General features: G+C 34.3%; 1 protein-coding gene across 1 annotated transcript; it reads left to right on the top strand.

Moving 5' to 3' along the window:
• The first annotated feature begins 2,959 nt into the window (after positions 1-2,959).
• On the top strand, positions 2,960-3,912 carry LOC123868711 (piggyBac transposable element-derived protein 3-like). Its single transcript, XM_045911274.1, has 2 exons — positions 2,960-3,191; positions 3,454-3,912. The coding sequence occupies exons 1-2, from the start codon at positions 3,175-3,177 to the stop codon at positions 3,878-3,880; spliced, it is 444 nt and encodes a 147-aa protein (XP_045767230.1). The 5' UTR covers positions 2,960-3,174; the 3' UTR covers positions 3,881-3,912.
• The last annotated feature ends 14,198 nt before the right edge of the window (positions 3,913-18,110 follow it).

Genomic DNA, 18,110 nt, shown 5'->3' with positions numbered 1-18,110 from the left:
TGTTAATCCAAAGTATAATCTATCTCCATTGCAAATTTCAGCCAAATCGGTCGACTAGTTTTTGCGTGAAAGTGTAACAAACTACATCTCGCGTTTATAATGTTAGTAGGATTATGTAACGAAGTATAATAATACTAGCCGATGCCCGCGACTTCGCCCGCGTGGATTTAGGTTTTTCGAAATCCCGTGGGAACTCTTTGATTTTCCGGGATAAAAAGTAGCCTATGTGCTAATCCAGGATATTATCTATCTCCATTCCAAATTTCAGCCAAATCCGTCCCGTAGTTTTTACGTGAAGGAGTAACAAACATACCCACACACACACACACACACACACACACACACACACACACATACAAACTTTCGCCTTTATAATATTAGTGTGATAGTGTGATATGGCATTTTAAATTCGCAAATAGAATGGCCTGGCATCCCTGCTAGAGCGGCCGGCCTTCGCAGTCACATGACTGCGAGCTTCATGATCCACTTTTCATAACTCCCACCAGCGAGGTTGCCCTTCATCAAGCGCTCTATCACTTCGTAACATCTTTGCACATCTATCTTACTGTAATGTGTTGCTATTAAGACAAGTGTTCGTAACGCCTAACACATGTTACACATTCGGTGGATGTCTTAATAAATATCGAAATGCTTCTAACGAAAAGTGACAGAGGTGACTTGGAGGAATGGGATTAGCTATTCGTAAACAAAGGTATTATTATAATACTAGATGATGCCAGTGACTTCGTCCGCTTGGATTTAGGTTTTTGAAATCCCGTGGGAACTCTTTGATTTTCCGGGATAAAAAATAGCCTATGTGCTAATCCTGGATATTATCTATCTCCATTCCAAACAGCCAAATCCGTCCAGTAGTTTTTGCGTGAAGGAGTAACAAACATACACACACACACACACATACAAACTTTCACCTTTATAATATTAGTGTGAATACTCCAGATTGGCAAAGCCCATACAATGGTCTTTTAAAAAGTGAAGACAAAGTTGTACGTTTGTTTGTGCGGCACATAATGTGTAGTAGCGACTCAGAGTAGGTACATAAATATTGGCGTACGCACCTTTTGACATCTTCGATCGAGCGTGCTTCAAAAATTGAAGAATGGTTGCCAATAAACTGCAACTCATGATAATATTATTATTTTAGTAGAAACTACAGTAGAAACAAAAACCATAACAGGAAGGTATATACGTACTAATACGTGATGATTAAGATTGACTTTACCTTTTTGTTTCGAGTTTTGCTATCCTAAAACTTAGGTAGTCTACTAACCAACTAATTTGGTGGTAAGTCACAACAAACTTTTTATGATGACCAATATTTTTAACTCAGCATGTTAACTCTCAATTTAGCGTTGTAACATTCAGCAGAACAATATTTTAAATCTAGGCTCTTCATTATTGTCAAGGTCGAGTTAAGGCAAATTCAATTGAACACATGTTGCTATGTTGCTCTAAATTGCTCAACTGTGATTTGGAGATAACTAGGTATGACGAGAATCACTCTATCGACAACTTGTTGACAAGTAAATAACGCAACCACACAGCAAAAAGTAGCTTGAGGTCGTAGACACAAAGAAAGAATGCTGACAGGTTTATTGCTGAAATTAAATTTGAGACATTTAATCTAAGGCGATCATACCTCTAACTACCTAACTACCTACACATCGTTATGATCTACATTAAAATTACTATATGATACTTCGAAAGATCGAATCAATATAATAATATGTAGGTACATACTTACCAGGGTAGCTATAGGTACGCGTTTAGGTGAAGAACTTTTAAGGTTTCAAACGCCTATTAATGTTTATTCATGTAATGATGGCTTCAATAGAACAAATCGATATTTATAGTTTGTCGTAAAATAGAACATATAATTTAGTGCCAGGCCTGTACGAATAGAGGCGTTGGGACATGTACCATATTTGAAATGCACATCCTTATATGTCTCTGGTTTCGAGACCCAGACTTGTAGGTATATTTTTTGTGACACTCTTATTGGTATCAACACTGTATGAAAAGACATACAGTAGTCCGACGCCTTGGATTTCATGATAAATGACGAACACGAAGACATTCAGCACAGGGCCCTAAAACTAGTAAGCCCAGGTCGCTTCTTCGTCCCACACTAATTAGGCACCGCACGATTGCTCTATTGGTGTGGCTCCACTGGCGAACATTCGGCAAACATTCGTTGATGGGGCCGGTGTATAATTTGATATTCACAAAACATTTGCCAAACATTCGTGTTGAGGCGGCAGTTTGGCCCGCATCAAAGAAAATTAGTCTAAGATCCAGCTACTTGAATCTGCAGGTACCGACCTGTTTTTAGATAAGCTTATTTTTTAAGTGATAAAATGATTACAGCAAGGTTGCCTGGCTTTAGCCGCAATTATCTTTGTCTAACGTGCCCAAACTCGAAACATTCGCGCAGTGGAGCCCCACGGTATCTACTTAGACGGTTTCGTTGAACCTCTGTATGTAATATCATATCCTTACTTTGTGGTATCGGTCACATACTGGTACTGGTAAATTAACATTGCTAGCACAACCTTAGAGCTAGTCCAAATAAAAATCATTTAGACGTAATAAGTAACTGCCAAGGTATTTAACTTGATAATTCGCGCTATTTTTTAATTAAAACAATACTATTTTAAAGTTCGTTAAGCTTTAAAGGTAATCTGTCATTTCGCAATAGTTTTACTTCGATCAGTTTTTGCTTGAATTTATTGCCGTAAAATATTTTCCTATTAAGTACCTAATACAGCGTACGTATTGTAAGGTATTTTATATATTTTTAATTGTGTGTATAAATGGTCATGTTTCCTCTATCACATTTCGTTTTATTGCACTATTAATTGACGTCCGCGACTTCATCCACGTGGATTTAGTTTTTAGAAATCACACTGGAATCTTTGATTTTCGGGATAAGAAGTACTTAACCCATTATAGCCTAGCGGTGCCACTTGACACCCAATTTCATATGTTTAGTTTTTTGCGCCCTGCTCTTGTAATAAGAAGTAAAATCAAGTGGTTTGTTGTTTATGCCATGCTTGAGAGAGGTAGAAATCACTTCATTTAGTTTGTTTTGACCCATACGCTTTTTGTGACCTGTACGAGCGTCGGTAAATCAGTGTTGTAAAATATCTGCCAATAATGGATGCAGTGTTCAAGTAAGTGGACCATATTTTAAATTATTTTGAGTAATGTAATACTTTTAAGCATTTAAACTTGATGCCAAGCCTTTCATTGACTTGCTCATACAATAAAACTGTTGTATATTGTTTTACTTTTTTGTTTTTAACATGTTAAAAGATACGGGTGCCGTACGGAACCGCTAGGTCGTTATCGTGTCTTTTCATATTATGTATACTACAAATCTAAATTATGTATCTTTATGTGTTACCATGTGTAATGGCATTTTTGTTTCAACAGGGGTTGTACATTACATGAGGCACTTGCCATACTTGAAGAAGACGACGAACTCGAGCCTCAGTTGCTTTATATTGAACCTCCAGACCCTGCAATCCTATTTGACGAAGATTCGGCCGACGAAGATGAGGGTGGTTTCATAAATAATCTCACAGGTCGGCAACTCAATGCTAGATGTGAAGTGGTACTGGCATCTAGATCTGAGCCACGAGGTGCTGGCCGTCCATCAGCTTCCAAAACATCCAGAACTGGCAATCGAGTCTCTGACAGCATACGTTATGACGGCAGGAATCATTTATTGGTACCCGGTGGGTCACGACGCAAGTGTGGGTTAGAGTCTTGCCATAGTCAGACTAGGCTGCAGTTCAATAAATGCAACGTGGGGCTCTGTGCGGCCTGCAACCTACAGTTTCACACAAACAATACGTAATTTCATGGAAATAAATATAAATGTTCATATAATATACTGGAACTTTTAATCAATTTTTAACCTTAAAATATAAAAGACTATATCCCTTAATAATTTTTATCAAATTGTGTTAAAATATTTAGGGAACAATCAGTTAAAAGGAATTTATGAGACATTTTGAAAAGACAAGATATTAGCCTAGCGGTGCCAGGCGGCATCCATGGTTATTTCCAGAAGTAAGGCTTGAACCAAAATTCTATTGATCAGATATGACTAAGAGGGTACATAAGAACAACATATCAAAGAAAAACTCAATTCTGAGACCTTAAAATAATTCAGGCTATAATGGGTTAACCTATGTCACTCTCCACATCTTTATGAGCTGTTTAACAAAATTGAGCTGTGCAAGTTTATAAACCTGCCAAGTGCGAGTTCTTCCAAGCACCAAGGGTTCTTTTCCTTGGAAAAATAGTGATATAATGACCTAGCCGATTTGGCTGTTTTCAATGGAGATAGCTTATATACCCTGAGTTCCCAAATGATTTAAAAAAAATCACGTGGAAGAAGTCACAGGCATCATCTAGTAATTAGTAATGGCTGTCCAAACTAATTCACTTATCATAAACTACGTTTATTCTACGATAATGAAATATCTCATAATTGAATAACTCAGCAACATTACAAAATTACTTGAACAACGTGGGCGTTAGGAACACTATTATAAATAACACACGCAGATTGCAATAGCCATGTTCAGACAACGTATACTAACAATTAATTTCGCTTTTTGTTAGCATTATTACCGAACCAGGTTTATCAACGAATATTTAATACCTAAGTTTATTTACTGGATCAGAGGTACAAGGATAATTAAAGGTTTGGACACATACAACGTGCAAGTTTGAATTTGGGATAGCTACGTATTGGTGGGATAGAAATAGAAAGATTTTCAAATAGACTTTTACAAGTCCTTCTGAATCGTCAAATGAATTAGATGACTGGTTCTACTGAGAACAACCAACAAGAAACCATGTGGATCAGTTGCTTTTTTAAGAAAAAATATTATGTCATGTACCTATAAGTAATTGCAGTCCCGCGCACTAAGCACAGCTCTCTAGTGCTTAGTGCGTAGAAGCAAGTCAAAAACACATTCGTTGATGCTGCGATCCGATTTCTCCCGTGTAAGGATAGCTTAAGAAATCTGCACGAAACAATTTAGAGGATATAAAATCAACTGCAGCTGTGGTTAAGAAAAAGGCCCACGTTCGCAGTTCGGTCCAATTTCATACTACTTACTTCAGGAATTCCGTTTGAATCAAACCGGATCGATATTATACTGACCGCTGGCGCAGGATTTTGAAATAGTGTATCTATGTGCGAATAAGTACTATTCCAATGAATAAATAGTCTACCATGAAGAAGTCTAAGTCACATAAAGTATTTCCATTGTAAATATAATATATCTAGGTACTTGCCCGTCCAGTATCTAAGGATGCTATAAGTTTGTTCGTATCCATAAGTCTTATTTCGTTAAGAGTATTATTATATTATTGTTAATTTAATTTTTGTTTGTACTTTATTATTCATGATTTATATAAAATAAATTTATTTTGTTTGTATTTTTTTATTGATTTATTTTATTTATTATTATTATTAGATTATGATGGGGCTTACATAAACTTAGTTACTTAATACTTTTTATTCCGGGAAATCAAAAAGTTGCCACGGGGCTTAGAAAAAACTAAATCCACGCGAGCATCATTATAATATTTAAATTATTTAATTTAGACATCAGTTATTACGTCTTACTTTAATAAGAATCAAGATATCACACATTCGTAACCGAAAAGCCTGATTGAATAAATTGATTTTGATTACAAGAAATTTCGTAAGCTTTTCGTAATCTCTGACGCAATCGTGATTACTTTAATTTTATGCCGAGTCATCGCATTATCGTATGTGATGTGACAGTATTCAAAAACCGTAATAAATATTTGGTTTACCACGTTATACATTTTCCATAAACAAAATTAAATCTTATGCAACTAGTATACGGCGCCGTCTATAGAAACGCTTGACTTAATATTATGTTTCATCCATACCGCGTTAGTTAACAGGGCTCTCTCCGTCACTCGTTTCATACAATCGTAGTTCCAATTTCATTTGAATATTAAGCAACCAAAGTCCATGAAATTTTGCAGACATATTCTAGAAACTAATATCTATGTCTGTGGTTTTCCAGATTTCTGTTAAAATATTCGGTTTCAAAGTTACGCGGTCTTAAAAAATTTCAGACAAATCTTTGAGCTCCTGTAATTTTAAAACTACAAATTTAAAAAAAAATCTAAAACACCACAGACACAGATATTAGTTTCTAGAATATATCTGCAAAATTTCATGGACTTTGGTTGCTTAATATTCAAATGAAATTGGAACTACGATTGTATGAAACGAGTGACGGAGAGAGCCCTGTTAAGCGTGGGGCTTTATTTCCGGAAATTCGGTTTTGGTCTATCTCTAGAGTTTCGCAAGTTTACAGGAGCCCTACCCGTACTCCTACCAGGTACCTCCCCATGCCACGTATCAGCCATCGCGACTTCTATAAAAACCTCGTCTGTAGAGTGTAGATACTAATCATGTAGTTTTTACGACATCTGTATAAACCGCGTCTAGTCTAATGCTAGCAACAAGACCCGCTGACAATTGCGTCAGTTCCGCAGACCATTGATAAATAATACCATGTAGTGCTCGAAGGCTAAATTCTCACGGCATCGAATTAAGGAAGGTTAAAGTCGAAGTAGGTACCTAATTGCGGCGTTGAAGTTTACGTAATACTTTTACTTTTAAGCCACAAATATTCCAAGCCTGCGCGAGAAACTTGATACGGACGCCAAAATTGTACTCAGATCTCAATTTTGAATGTAATAGTCGCTCTATCGCTTCTCGGTCATCATGTTAGTCAAAGAGACCGACTATAACTGTTTATATTTACACCAAGTCGAATCAATTATGAGGCTTTTTGAATACTGACTTATTCGTATTTTGTATGGAATATGGGCCTATACTTACCTCCATTAATTATTATTATAATCCCTATCATTATGCGATTAATGGAAGAGGTATAACCCACAGCAATGAGAAATATGATGCCAAAATATTGTTTTGTTTTATGAGAACCACCCACAGTAGTAGGTATACTGAAGATGATTGATTTACTTTAAATACACAGTCACAATAATATTTTTAAACAGGTAGTAAATATTTCACAAGTTTTAAAAATGATAAATATTAATTAAATAGATTATTATAATTTTTGTGACGGACAAAAAACATAAAAATAGCCTAAAAATAAAAAAAAATATTATTATCATTAATATAGCTTACATTTCAATAGTAGGCTGTTGTGAATCCGATTCACGATTGTTTAAACGATATAACTAAGTTTTTATGTTCAGTAAAAACTAAAATAAATTGTTAAACATACTATAATAACGTGTTATACAATTGTTATAATTCTCAGTGGTTAATATTACATTAGACTATTTTTGTGGTCTCTCAGTCTACAAGATTACCAAAAGCAAAACTGCTTCACTTCCATTTTACGAGAGACAATCTTGCTCATGTTTGGAACTGCTTAAGTGCTCAGAGGGAAAGACAAGCATAACAAAAGGTTCTTAAGTCTCGACCCGCGCTGGGTTCATCTTGCATAACATCGACGTTCTTGCTTATTAGTACGTTACTGTTTCACAATTTAAATATTCTCTTGCTAAAGCGATTGCAGAAAATGGACCAATAAAAATATAACAAAAAGCAAACTGTTGACGTAAATTTGGACGCTACCATTTTCCTTGACAAGTGGTAGTTACTCGTACTTATAATGAATTTGTACATTGATGTTTTGTTTGTATTTTGACCAAAGTAAGTTTCATTTGAAATCGGTGATGATATAAAAGTAAATTATTAAGACACATAATTGGAATGTTTTGAAATTTAATTTAAGTATCTAGTTTTATTTTATCATATCATCAGGAAAACTTGTGCCACTTATGATTTGTCTATCACCGGTTCGGAGTGCTGATTCTATTGAGAAGAGTTGGCAAAAAACTTGCTCTTTTTTCTGAAGATTGAATGTTACAATATCTAGGTATATATACTGCATATTAAGCATAGTAAATAGATATGTTTTCCAAACAGGGTGGTAGAGTTTTGATTCATCATTCAGTCACAAATTGGACTACATAAAATACATATTATTATTTTTGAATTTGAATGTCAAATACCACAGTCTTGGCAAAAAGCAAACAGAACTTTTAGAAACTAGTTTTGTGAACTGTACAGTTTTGTGAACTAATCAAGATTGCGTTATCGACTTTACTGGTTTAATAATAATTAATAATTTAGGCATTATTTAAATCCAAGTCATTTCCATTTTTGGCACGTAAAGTGCGAAATTTCAATACTTGTTACTGTTATTTAATTGGGTTATTAATTTTCAAACAACTCTCACAGTTATTTAACTATGAGCAAACAATCCGCCTACGTATGTAAATATTTCAAACTTGCACAAACTTTAATAGCAATAGCTACAGACCGTTTATCATTTCATTATAATTAATAGATAGTTTTGCGTGGTGTTTTGTGTTTGCACGTGTGAAAAACTGTGTTTTAAGGTAAGATATACTTCCTTTCTATATTATCTTAATCTTCATATTATCAATTTGTCGATGTTTGTGGTAGAAACCAAGTTTAACTCGCATTATTCTGGCGTATACGACGTCTCAATATTATGCACTTGACTTTTTATTGTTACACACGTGACTTTTTATTGTTACTATTTGTACTTAACAACGAATATCAATTCTTGTCCCCAACATAAATATCACTAAATAAAACAGTAAAATAATTTGATTTTCATAATATCATCATTAAATCCAATCAGTCGATATTTAGAGTTGCGTTTCTATCCGGTTGCTTGAATGTGACGATCAAGGAACCACACAGTCTTTGCCTTGTCATCAAAACACAAGGGTCCGCGAAGCTTTTACGTAATGAAAGCTCCATCAATGCGCACGAAATATTTTGCTTCCTCATTTCTAATGTTATCCGCCAAGGTATAGTCCTTCTCACGTCCTTCTCTATTGATAAAACGCTTATTGAGGCCTCGGTCCGCCTATTTAATGCAGAAATTATAAATTAAGTATCTATACCACAATTTGTTTGAGACCGAATTTTATCCGATTTTAGATAATCACCGTTTTTTTGTACTTATAGACTATTTGTTAATTTTATCGGTCGTTGGTTGGTATCAGTTGGTATAGCCTTCCTTTTCTGTACGGTAAAAGTTGTTTTTATAAATCAATTATTTAATATTAATAAAATAATCATGAATATTGAAACCTTAAGGTAGATTTGCGAAAACAAATTAAAAATATTTTAAAGTCGTCATAAAATCATAAATAATAGAGATTTATTTTCTAAAACAAATTAAAGATAACTTAATATTTACATTTTTATTACTTTAGAACTTTTAAACTAACAAACTATATCAACTTACTCGAAAGTTTAGAGTGCTAGATGATGCCCGTGACTTCAACCGCGTAAGTTTTAGTTTTTTTCAAAAAACCGGCCAAGTGCGAGTCAGACTCGCGCACCTAAGGTTCCCACCTCGGGTATTTTTTCCGACATTTCGCACGGTAAATCAAAAACATTTATGCATAAAATTTAATAAAAATCTGTTTTAGAATTCACCTTTCATAATATGATACCCCACTTGGTGTAGTTATCTTACTTTGAAAATTGAAAATACTAATTATTATTTGTTCATGAAAATATTATAATTTGTTAAATTCACGGTTATCAGCTGTTTTCTTTTACTTATGCTACAAGACCTACCTACCTGCCAAACATGATTCTAAGTCAATGGGAAGTACCCGATAGGTTTTCTTAACAGACACGATAGACGGCTAGACGGACAGACGGACAGACAGACAGACAAACAGATAGATGGACAACAAAGTGATCCTATAAGGGTTCCGTTTTTCCTTTTGAGGTACTGAACTCTAAAAATCCCATGGGACTTTCCGGGATAAAATTAGCCTATGTCCTTCCCTGGGATAAGCCGTGCAGCACCAGCAGACAGACAAACTTTCGCATTTACAATATTAGTATGGATTTGGATTTTTCGACAATTTCTTTGGTCTGAATATCTTTGCTCGGTTATAGAACTACAGTTGTGCAAGAGCATTGTCCCACGCCGCCCATTTCGGAGCTATCTCACATTTTATTGTGGCTATCTGAACAATGCCCGAGTACACGTGATGTCATCAAGTAGGTACCTACCTAATTCGCTAACTTCGTTGAGCAAATAATGGTTATGCAAAAAGCTGCTAAATGTAGGAAATGTCTACGCTCCAGTTTCGGAGATTCATCACTATGATATATCTTTAATTACCTACTGAATTAACTAGTTAACGGCTATTAATATAACAAAGTTTTGAGGTCCCGCAATAATAAAATGGAACTGTTTTTTGTTATAGTGTTCACACACTAAACTAGAGATTTTTTCCGCGTCTTTATTTTCGTACCTTCTTTAAGATTTATGGATCCCAATAGATATTCTCGTAATTCTTTCTTAGTGGGGTCTATGAATTAGCACGTCCCCAACGCTCTATATAGGTACAAGCGAACTGATTTGATTACCTGTTACTACTACCGAAGCACCGGTATGTCCGCACACGATTTTTGTGTGTGTGGGTAATGACTGAGGTCTGACTGAAGACTATTGAGTGGGACAAGGAAAACGCTATACGTAAGTAACATCAGTTGGTCCTTCTTTTTCGGGCGATAAGGTGAGAACCGAGTGATGCCAGTGCAGCAGTACCAGTAGCCATACCATTACGTTTCGAACGACTTATAAATTGGCGAAGGAAGTTAGTGTCGCTTCTTTACACAGTAGGTAACAATAAGGCTGAGATCTATAGAGCGCACTTCGATTAGACTTAAGACGCTGTTAAAACAGGACAGCGTTATACCGCTGGCATAAATCTGTCTCGTTTTAACTGAAACTTAAGTCTAAGCAAAGTAAAAGTGCGCTCTATAGATTTCAACCTTAGTATTCTGTGGTAATAGAGAGACCTGACATGTTAATAAACCCGGCAGTTCGAGCTGTAGATAGGTACATTGATGTGTCAGCTTAACAGATTCTCATTTTTTAATATCTATAGATAGATAGTTTTCATAGGTTCCAGTAGGCTCAAAGCTGGTACCATCTTTTCAAAACTTTTGTACATTGACCAGACATGATTCTGTACGAATATTATGTAGAGCTTCATTAAAAAGCACTTACAAAAAACGAGCTCTTGCACTACATACATAAGATTCTGAGACTGTTATAGTTGCAACTTCCAGTTTTGTCAGAATCAAAACATGTTATTCGACTACCTACAACTTTCAATTAGGAGTGCCAACACAGCACAATGCACTCTCTACGGCAAATGAAACAACGAACCAACATTTCAACTTAGCCAATCGACAATAATATGAGTCATACCTATTCCTATTAGCTATTACCGTATAGTTAAACTAGCTGATGTCCGCAACTTCATCCGCGTGGATTTAGGTTTTTTAAATCCAGCGGGAACTCTTCGATTTTCCTGGATAAAAAGTAGCTATGTCATTCTCCAGGACTTTAAAAATCTATGCAAAAAATCATGTCAATTGATCTCCATTCCGGCGTGGTTGAAGGACAAACCAACTGACAAACACATTATCTCATTTATAATATGTGTAGTGAGATATGGTTAAATAAATAACAATAATCAGAAAGTATCTCTAAAAACAAAGTAGTAATCCGCATTTGTGCTTATAAGTCATAAACTTTTTGCTGGATATCAATGCCATTCCATGCGGGTTTCTCCGTCATTGAGAACATTTCAAGAGAAAGTACAAAGGTGGATATATTAAACGTAGTAACACATTCAGTCTATGTATACGAGTAGAATAGATAATCCCACGCTAAGTATAGGTTATAAGGACGTGTAAGTAGAGAGATTTAGGTGATCTTATTATATACTTACTATGTAATATCATTTGCCAATCCATATCCATACTTAATGTCATAAATGCGAAAGTAGGTCTGTCTGTCTGTCTGCTACCTTTACACTGCCCAACAGTTTAAATGATTTTGATAAAGTACAGAGTAAGCTTACATATCCCGGGGAAGGACATAGGCTACTTTTTCTCCCGGAAAATCAGAGTTCCCAGGAGGCCCATCTGTTTAACTGATTTATATGAAAGGTACAGATATAGCTTACAATCCGGAAACTGACATATTAGACACCTTTTTACCCTGGGAAATCAAAGAGCTCTTACGGGATTTTTGAAAAACCTAAATCCACGCGGACAGAGTCGCGGGCGTCATCTAGTAAAACATAATTCGATGATATGTTTTACAAATAGTTGCTTTTTAGAGCTCCGTCTCGTTTATGGCGTGTTATACTGACATGATTATACGACACAAAAAAGTAATAAAACCAGGTGATTATTTTCAACCATTTAGCAACCTTCGAATGAATTGGGTTCGCTATTGGTATATGATTAACCCTACTGATGCAGATTTTAAACACTCCAAACTACTTAAAATTTATCTTATAACATCAATAACGTCGAACCGACCGTCCCACTGGACTTCATATTCATTATTGTTATTATTATTACAACCGGGGGCGATTTAAATTTCAATTTACACAACTTTTAGGTATACGTCGGTTTTCTTACTTTCCAGACACATAAATATTTATACTTAACTCTTCACTTAGTTTTTACTTTATATATTTTGGGTTATTTTGTATTATTAAAGACAAAAGACCTAAATACCTTTGCGCTTTCAATGTGCCTAAGTGAACGGCCACGTTCGTTAAAAAACTACATTCTGAGGCGGGTTAATTCAAATGACTCGTACACGAACGCAAGTAGACCGAGGTCGATATACTCGTATATTAGGCTCTTAAGCGTCGGTTTGTCTTATCAAGCCTGTCGCAATCTTTGTAGCTCCTGGCTATCATTAATTATGAAATCAATAAGCTAACGAACATTCCACGCCTTAAACGTTATTCAACTATTTGCTCAATTAGATTTTTTAAAGTACATATTATATAATTAAATCATCAACAAATCAATACGCAATGAACCCTTATAAGCATAACTATAGCATTTGTTAAAAGAATTAAACGCAGTCTTTACGTGCAATTAGATTCAATAATTAATTTTGCGCGTTTTTCATACTTACCCATGTTATGTAGGTAGACACTTAGGTAGACCAAAAGACTAAGTCAGTTGTGAAAACTTTAAAATAAACTTTTATATAGATAACCAAGAAATACCCTTACTTACTTATATAGAAACTTCACCTATAAATATTTTTGACTATTATTTATATTATTTCAACTTGTAGGACTGATTTAGTAGGTAAAAACCAATAACCAAGTTACTTACTTACCAATAATGTTACAAATTACAAATTCCGCTTATTAGAAAACAAAGAATATTTTCAGGATTTTTCCCATTCCAGTTTAAAAAAAATGACTTTATAAAACATTATTTATGTATACTTAGCTACAATTAATTAGAATTGGCGAAAGTAGATGTATGGCCTTAGAGCTATTTATACAAAAAATTCAATAACACATCGTTAGTTACAAAACTGACCTAGTTTCATGAAGTCATTAAGCTCAGATGACTTGTAAAACAATTAACACGTGTTAGGACATTCAAGGCTCATATTATTATTCATTTAATACAAGCAGGTAGATATGCTTTAAAGACTTTCACAGAGAGTCATGGAGGCGCCTGACGCTTCCTGGAGTCATTTGACTTTTGTCAGTTGATTTGAAAATAACTCCTTATATTAAAAGTGAAGGGAATAGATGGTGCCGGAAGAGCGTACCACGTCTTGGAGGTTCAAATTAGAAACGAGGAAGCAATCCCTTCTTAATTTCGACTAACGACTTCCAAACTAACGAAAAAAACGACTAACGAGGATCCTATTCGACATGTAAAAACCCTTATAAAATGAAACTAACATTTTAATTGAGACAGAGATTTATTTAATTAACATGAATATTAGACTTTCATTATATACATACGAAATAGTGTCACAACTGGTTGATTTAATTCGTTATTTGTTGCCCATATTTTTAATTTTAAAATACCTAATTCAACAATACAATTTAAATATATTGGTGTCATTTCAAATATTTTAACTAATCCTGTATATTTTAATTAAATCTGATAAGCTATAATATAATAAATTATAGCAATCTTTCAAAGCCTTAATTATAGTCAAAGTATTTTATGGTTGTAGAATGTCTTAACGATCGATTACACACCCGTACGAATGCCAGTGCTATGTGAGATACCTATTTGTTATGTACTTTAAATAAATCGTTCTTACTTACGGCATGCACTTCAAAATACCTAAAAAACAGGCATAGTCTCAATAATTCAATGAACCCTTTCTGTGATTACCCGGATTTCTTAGTCATCTTAAGCATGCAGCACTCAGTAAGCGTTTGTAATATATGAATCAGTCAATCATTCAGTTTGACCTAACATATATTGCTATACAAATAAAATATACTCGTGTGGACTACTGATACTAACCAATAAACTTTCACGTCGCCGTTGTATACAAGATCATTATGAAAATGCATTCTGCTGATCGATACCGGAAAAGCTACATCATCATTACAATCTCAATTGTTGTAACTGGCTGAATTTAAGGTACTCTAGTTGAAACTAAGGTACTGTTGTTAGCTGCAAACTACAGCCTCCTGGTGATCGTCACAATATTAATTTACTAGATTTATAACACAATTTTGTCGTTTCTAACTTTTCCAATACACATATCCGTATACACATATCCGTATACATAGGAAGTTACCTACAAAAATAAAACATGTCCTATACAGCAAATATAATACAAGATTAAGTAGGTCGCCTACTTGGCTTATCTATATTATGGAGCAATTTTAAATTTAATTATGCGTAAGCAGAATCTATAGATATCTGACGCGATAATCAACTCGATATGAGAGCAATTAGTGATTTGAACTTTATTAAATAAACATGCAACAAATAGGGTGACTTCACAATAATCGTACGGGCTCAAGCACCTGCCTTATGCGGCGTAGAGTATAGTTAGGGCGTAATTTATCTTGGCAGAAAAATCGCGAGGCACGTCTGTCTACACCAACCAAAAATTTTACTTATGGAGCTGCCGTGCGAGCCAGTGTAATGTGAAATGTGAGGAACCATCTGTCGTATTCATCATCATCACCAACCTGTCGCCGGCCAGGTCTCTCAGAATGAAAAGAGTTTGACCGTGGCCCACTGACACTGGCCAAGTGCGGCTTTGCAGACTTCACACACATATATTATAAGAGAACTTTCAGGCATGCAGGTTTACTCACGATGATTTCCTTCTCTGTTAAAGCATGCGATATTTAATTGTTAAAAACACACACACACACACATTACCCCGAAAAGATAGAGGCCCCTCAACCCCTTGAATAGGAGACCGATGTCTTAACCACTCAGGGTATCTTTCGTGTTAGTCCCATACAAAAACTAATTGCAAAAATTAATTTCCCTTGAAACAATTTTAAACCTTATATGCATTTGTGATTATTTATTGAAACTTTTATAACACACTGTGCGGTATTGTACGACAGTTGTTCACTTTGCCTTTCTCAGCAGCAAACTATTACTTATATCAATAACTCAAATTTAAAAAAACCCCGACAAAAACCTCTATAAGAAAACTAAAAAAGAGCTGCACCAATTTTCTTCGATTATAGCTAAGAACACTCTCAATCAAGCCACCTTTCAAACAAAAAAAACTACATTAAAATCGGTTCATTAGTTTAGGAGCTACGATGCCACAGACAGATACACACGTCAAACTTATAACTCCTCTTTTTGGGTCGGGGGTTAAAAATAAGTGTGGAATCGTGAATGAGTACTTTTTGACGACCAACAGCATGTTATAATCGTGTTCATCATAGATGTGAGCAGTTGGTTTTATACAATTTACATATTACCTGTGATATCTTTATTGTTTAAATAAATGTTGCCAGCTGCTGGTAATTACAGCACGTACTTTATCCAAATAAAAACATGCTAAAAACATAGACAAAGTTCTATTTTTGTGATGAAGCCGAAATTGCGAGAGAAAATTAACTATTAAAATTCACAAAAACCCGTTACCGAAAATGAATTTCAGTGTACTGCAACTCGCTTTATGAATTTGTACAAAAACGATGAAAAACCACACGGAACAAAATTTATTTTGGTTTCATTGTTAATGAAGTCATAATAGTTTGATTTGTTTGTTTTTTTTTTAAATATAAAAACAAAATCTATCATCCTATTATACTTCAAGAGTAATAATAATTAATTGAGTATAATATATTTATTTAGACTTATTTTATATATGAAATAGAAGTTGTGAAACAAGTCTAAATAAATTAGGAAGACCCACGCACTACAAGTAAGCTTGACTTTTCCAATACACATCTAGGTGTAGCCACCTAGGTCTTTATTGCACAATTTTCTTAATCAACAATGTTGTTTCAGTATCATTTAATGAAGCGTGATATTACTTTTAACCACTAAATTTTCAAATCTAATTAGAAATGTTAAGCAACGAAAGTAAAGTAATAGTAAAGTTTGATTAAATACTTATTACTTTACTTTCCTTTGCGTAAAACAAACTTAAGAGTCGTTCTGAATTTGTTAAATAATTTGTTTATGATTCATAGAGGTTATTAAAAGCTTTACAGAATGTGAGAGTAAATAAGTATATTAGTACCAAAAGGTTTTTAAGTAAATTTTTATCTCTACTTTTTAAAAAAATATAATTTACATAAAACGTGTACTTCAATTTAATGATAACTACTTGATCTTGATTGTGTATGCCTAAGTGCTTGCCACATTGTTTTTTGGTTTAACGGATTTAATCTTTGCTTTGCATATCATTAATTAAGCGCGTACCTATTTTGATGGATTTATTACAACACATTGGCTGACAGTGGGTTTGATAACAATCACACTAAGTAGGGATAATAAGTTATTGTATTTAGTAAGTATAATAAGTTAGCAAAGCATATGAAATAGAAATAGAGTGAATGGACAGTTCACATATTATTAAGTACCTAGTCTATTTAAATTATTATGATTTAAATAAAAAATATAACTTTAACATATGATATTTACCTACGATATGAGCTGAAATACTGACATACCTACCGAATTGAGCAGACCGATTCCTAGTGGCCTCGTCACACCCAGCCATAAACCAAACATTGGATCGACAAAAATATTTATTAGACAATAATAAAAAATACTAAATAGCATTTAAATATTTAATTGCCTTCTCTAATGACACAACGAGAAAGCCCATCGGCAATAATCAAGCTAGATACGCGTAAATTACGCACCAAGGATATTTATACCGATATGTCAGTTCAAATTAATTCTAAAACGGAACCCGTCTATCACTCTGCAATACCAAAGAGACTGAAATATTTAGGACAGCTTTGGCGGTCTTTTAGGATGTAACGCGCATAAAAAGTGTGAATACAGTTGCAGTTGTTGCGAAAAATACGAGCGTTGCATTTTCGATTCTCGTTGAGTAAAATTGGTGCTTTACTTGCACAACCTTATTTGTAAATGAACAAGAAATTATTCGACTCGCTCACATAATCGCCTGTGATGTCGACGTCATGGGTTTCGATTCACTAGATTTCGATCAGTCGCCGATGAACCGATAGATGTGTTGAAAAGAATGATGACATTTCTCATTAAATGTAGTTACACTCTGCACAAGCTTTACACTTGGCTGGTTATGTATAAAGAAATGAAACAGTTTCATTTCTATTCTTAATTTAATGTAATTTTGACAGTTTTTCTAAAAAATTGCTAAACTTTACATAATTGAATAACTATATCACAAAATAGGTGTAGTACTTTCATCTATCGACTTTCGGGGTATTGCATACCTACAATAGGAACAAGATTAAACTAAAAGAGAAATAAATAATTACAATAGGTATTCTTATTTGAATATGACTCATTCGGTAGTTTTTTACACAATATTGCCGTTATTATATTATTATAGTAACAATATTAGACATGTTTCAAAACAGATCTGAAATTAATAATTTATAATGCTAAACCTTCCCTCCCATATTAT

This window comes from Maniola jurtina, chromosome 10, assembly GCF_905333055.1.
Source record: "Maniola jurtina chromosome 10, ilManJurt1.1, whole genome shotgun sequence".
Lineage (NCBI taxonomy): Eukaryota > Metazoa > Arthropoda > Insecta > Lepidoptera > Nymphalidae > Maniola > Maniola jurtina.
The sequence above is the reverse complement of the archived record's forward strand: the minus strand, read 5'-3'. Positions and strand labels throughout refer to the sequence as shown.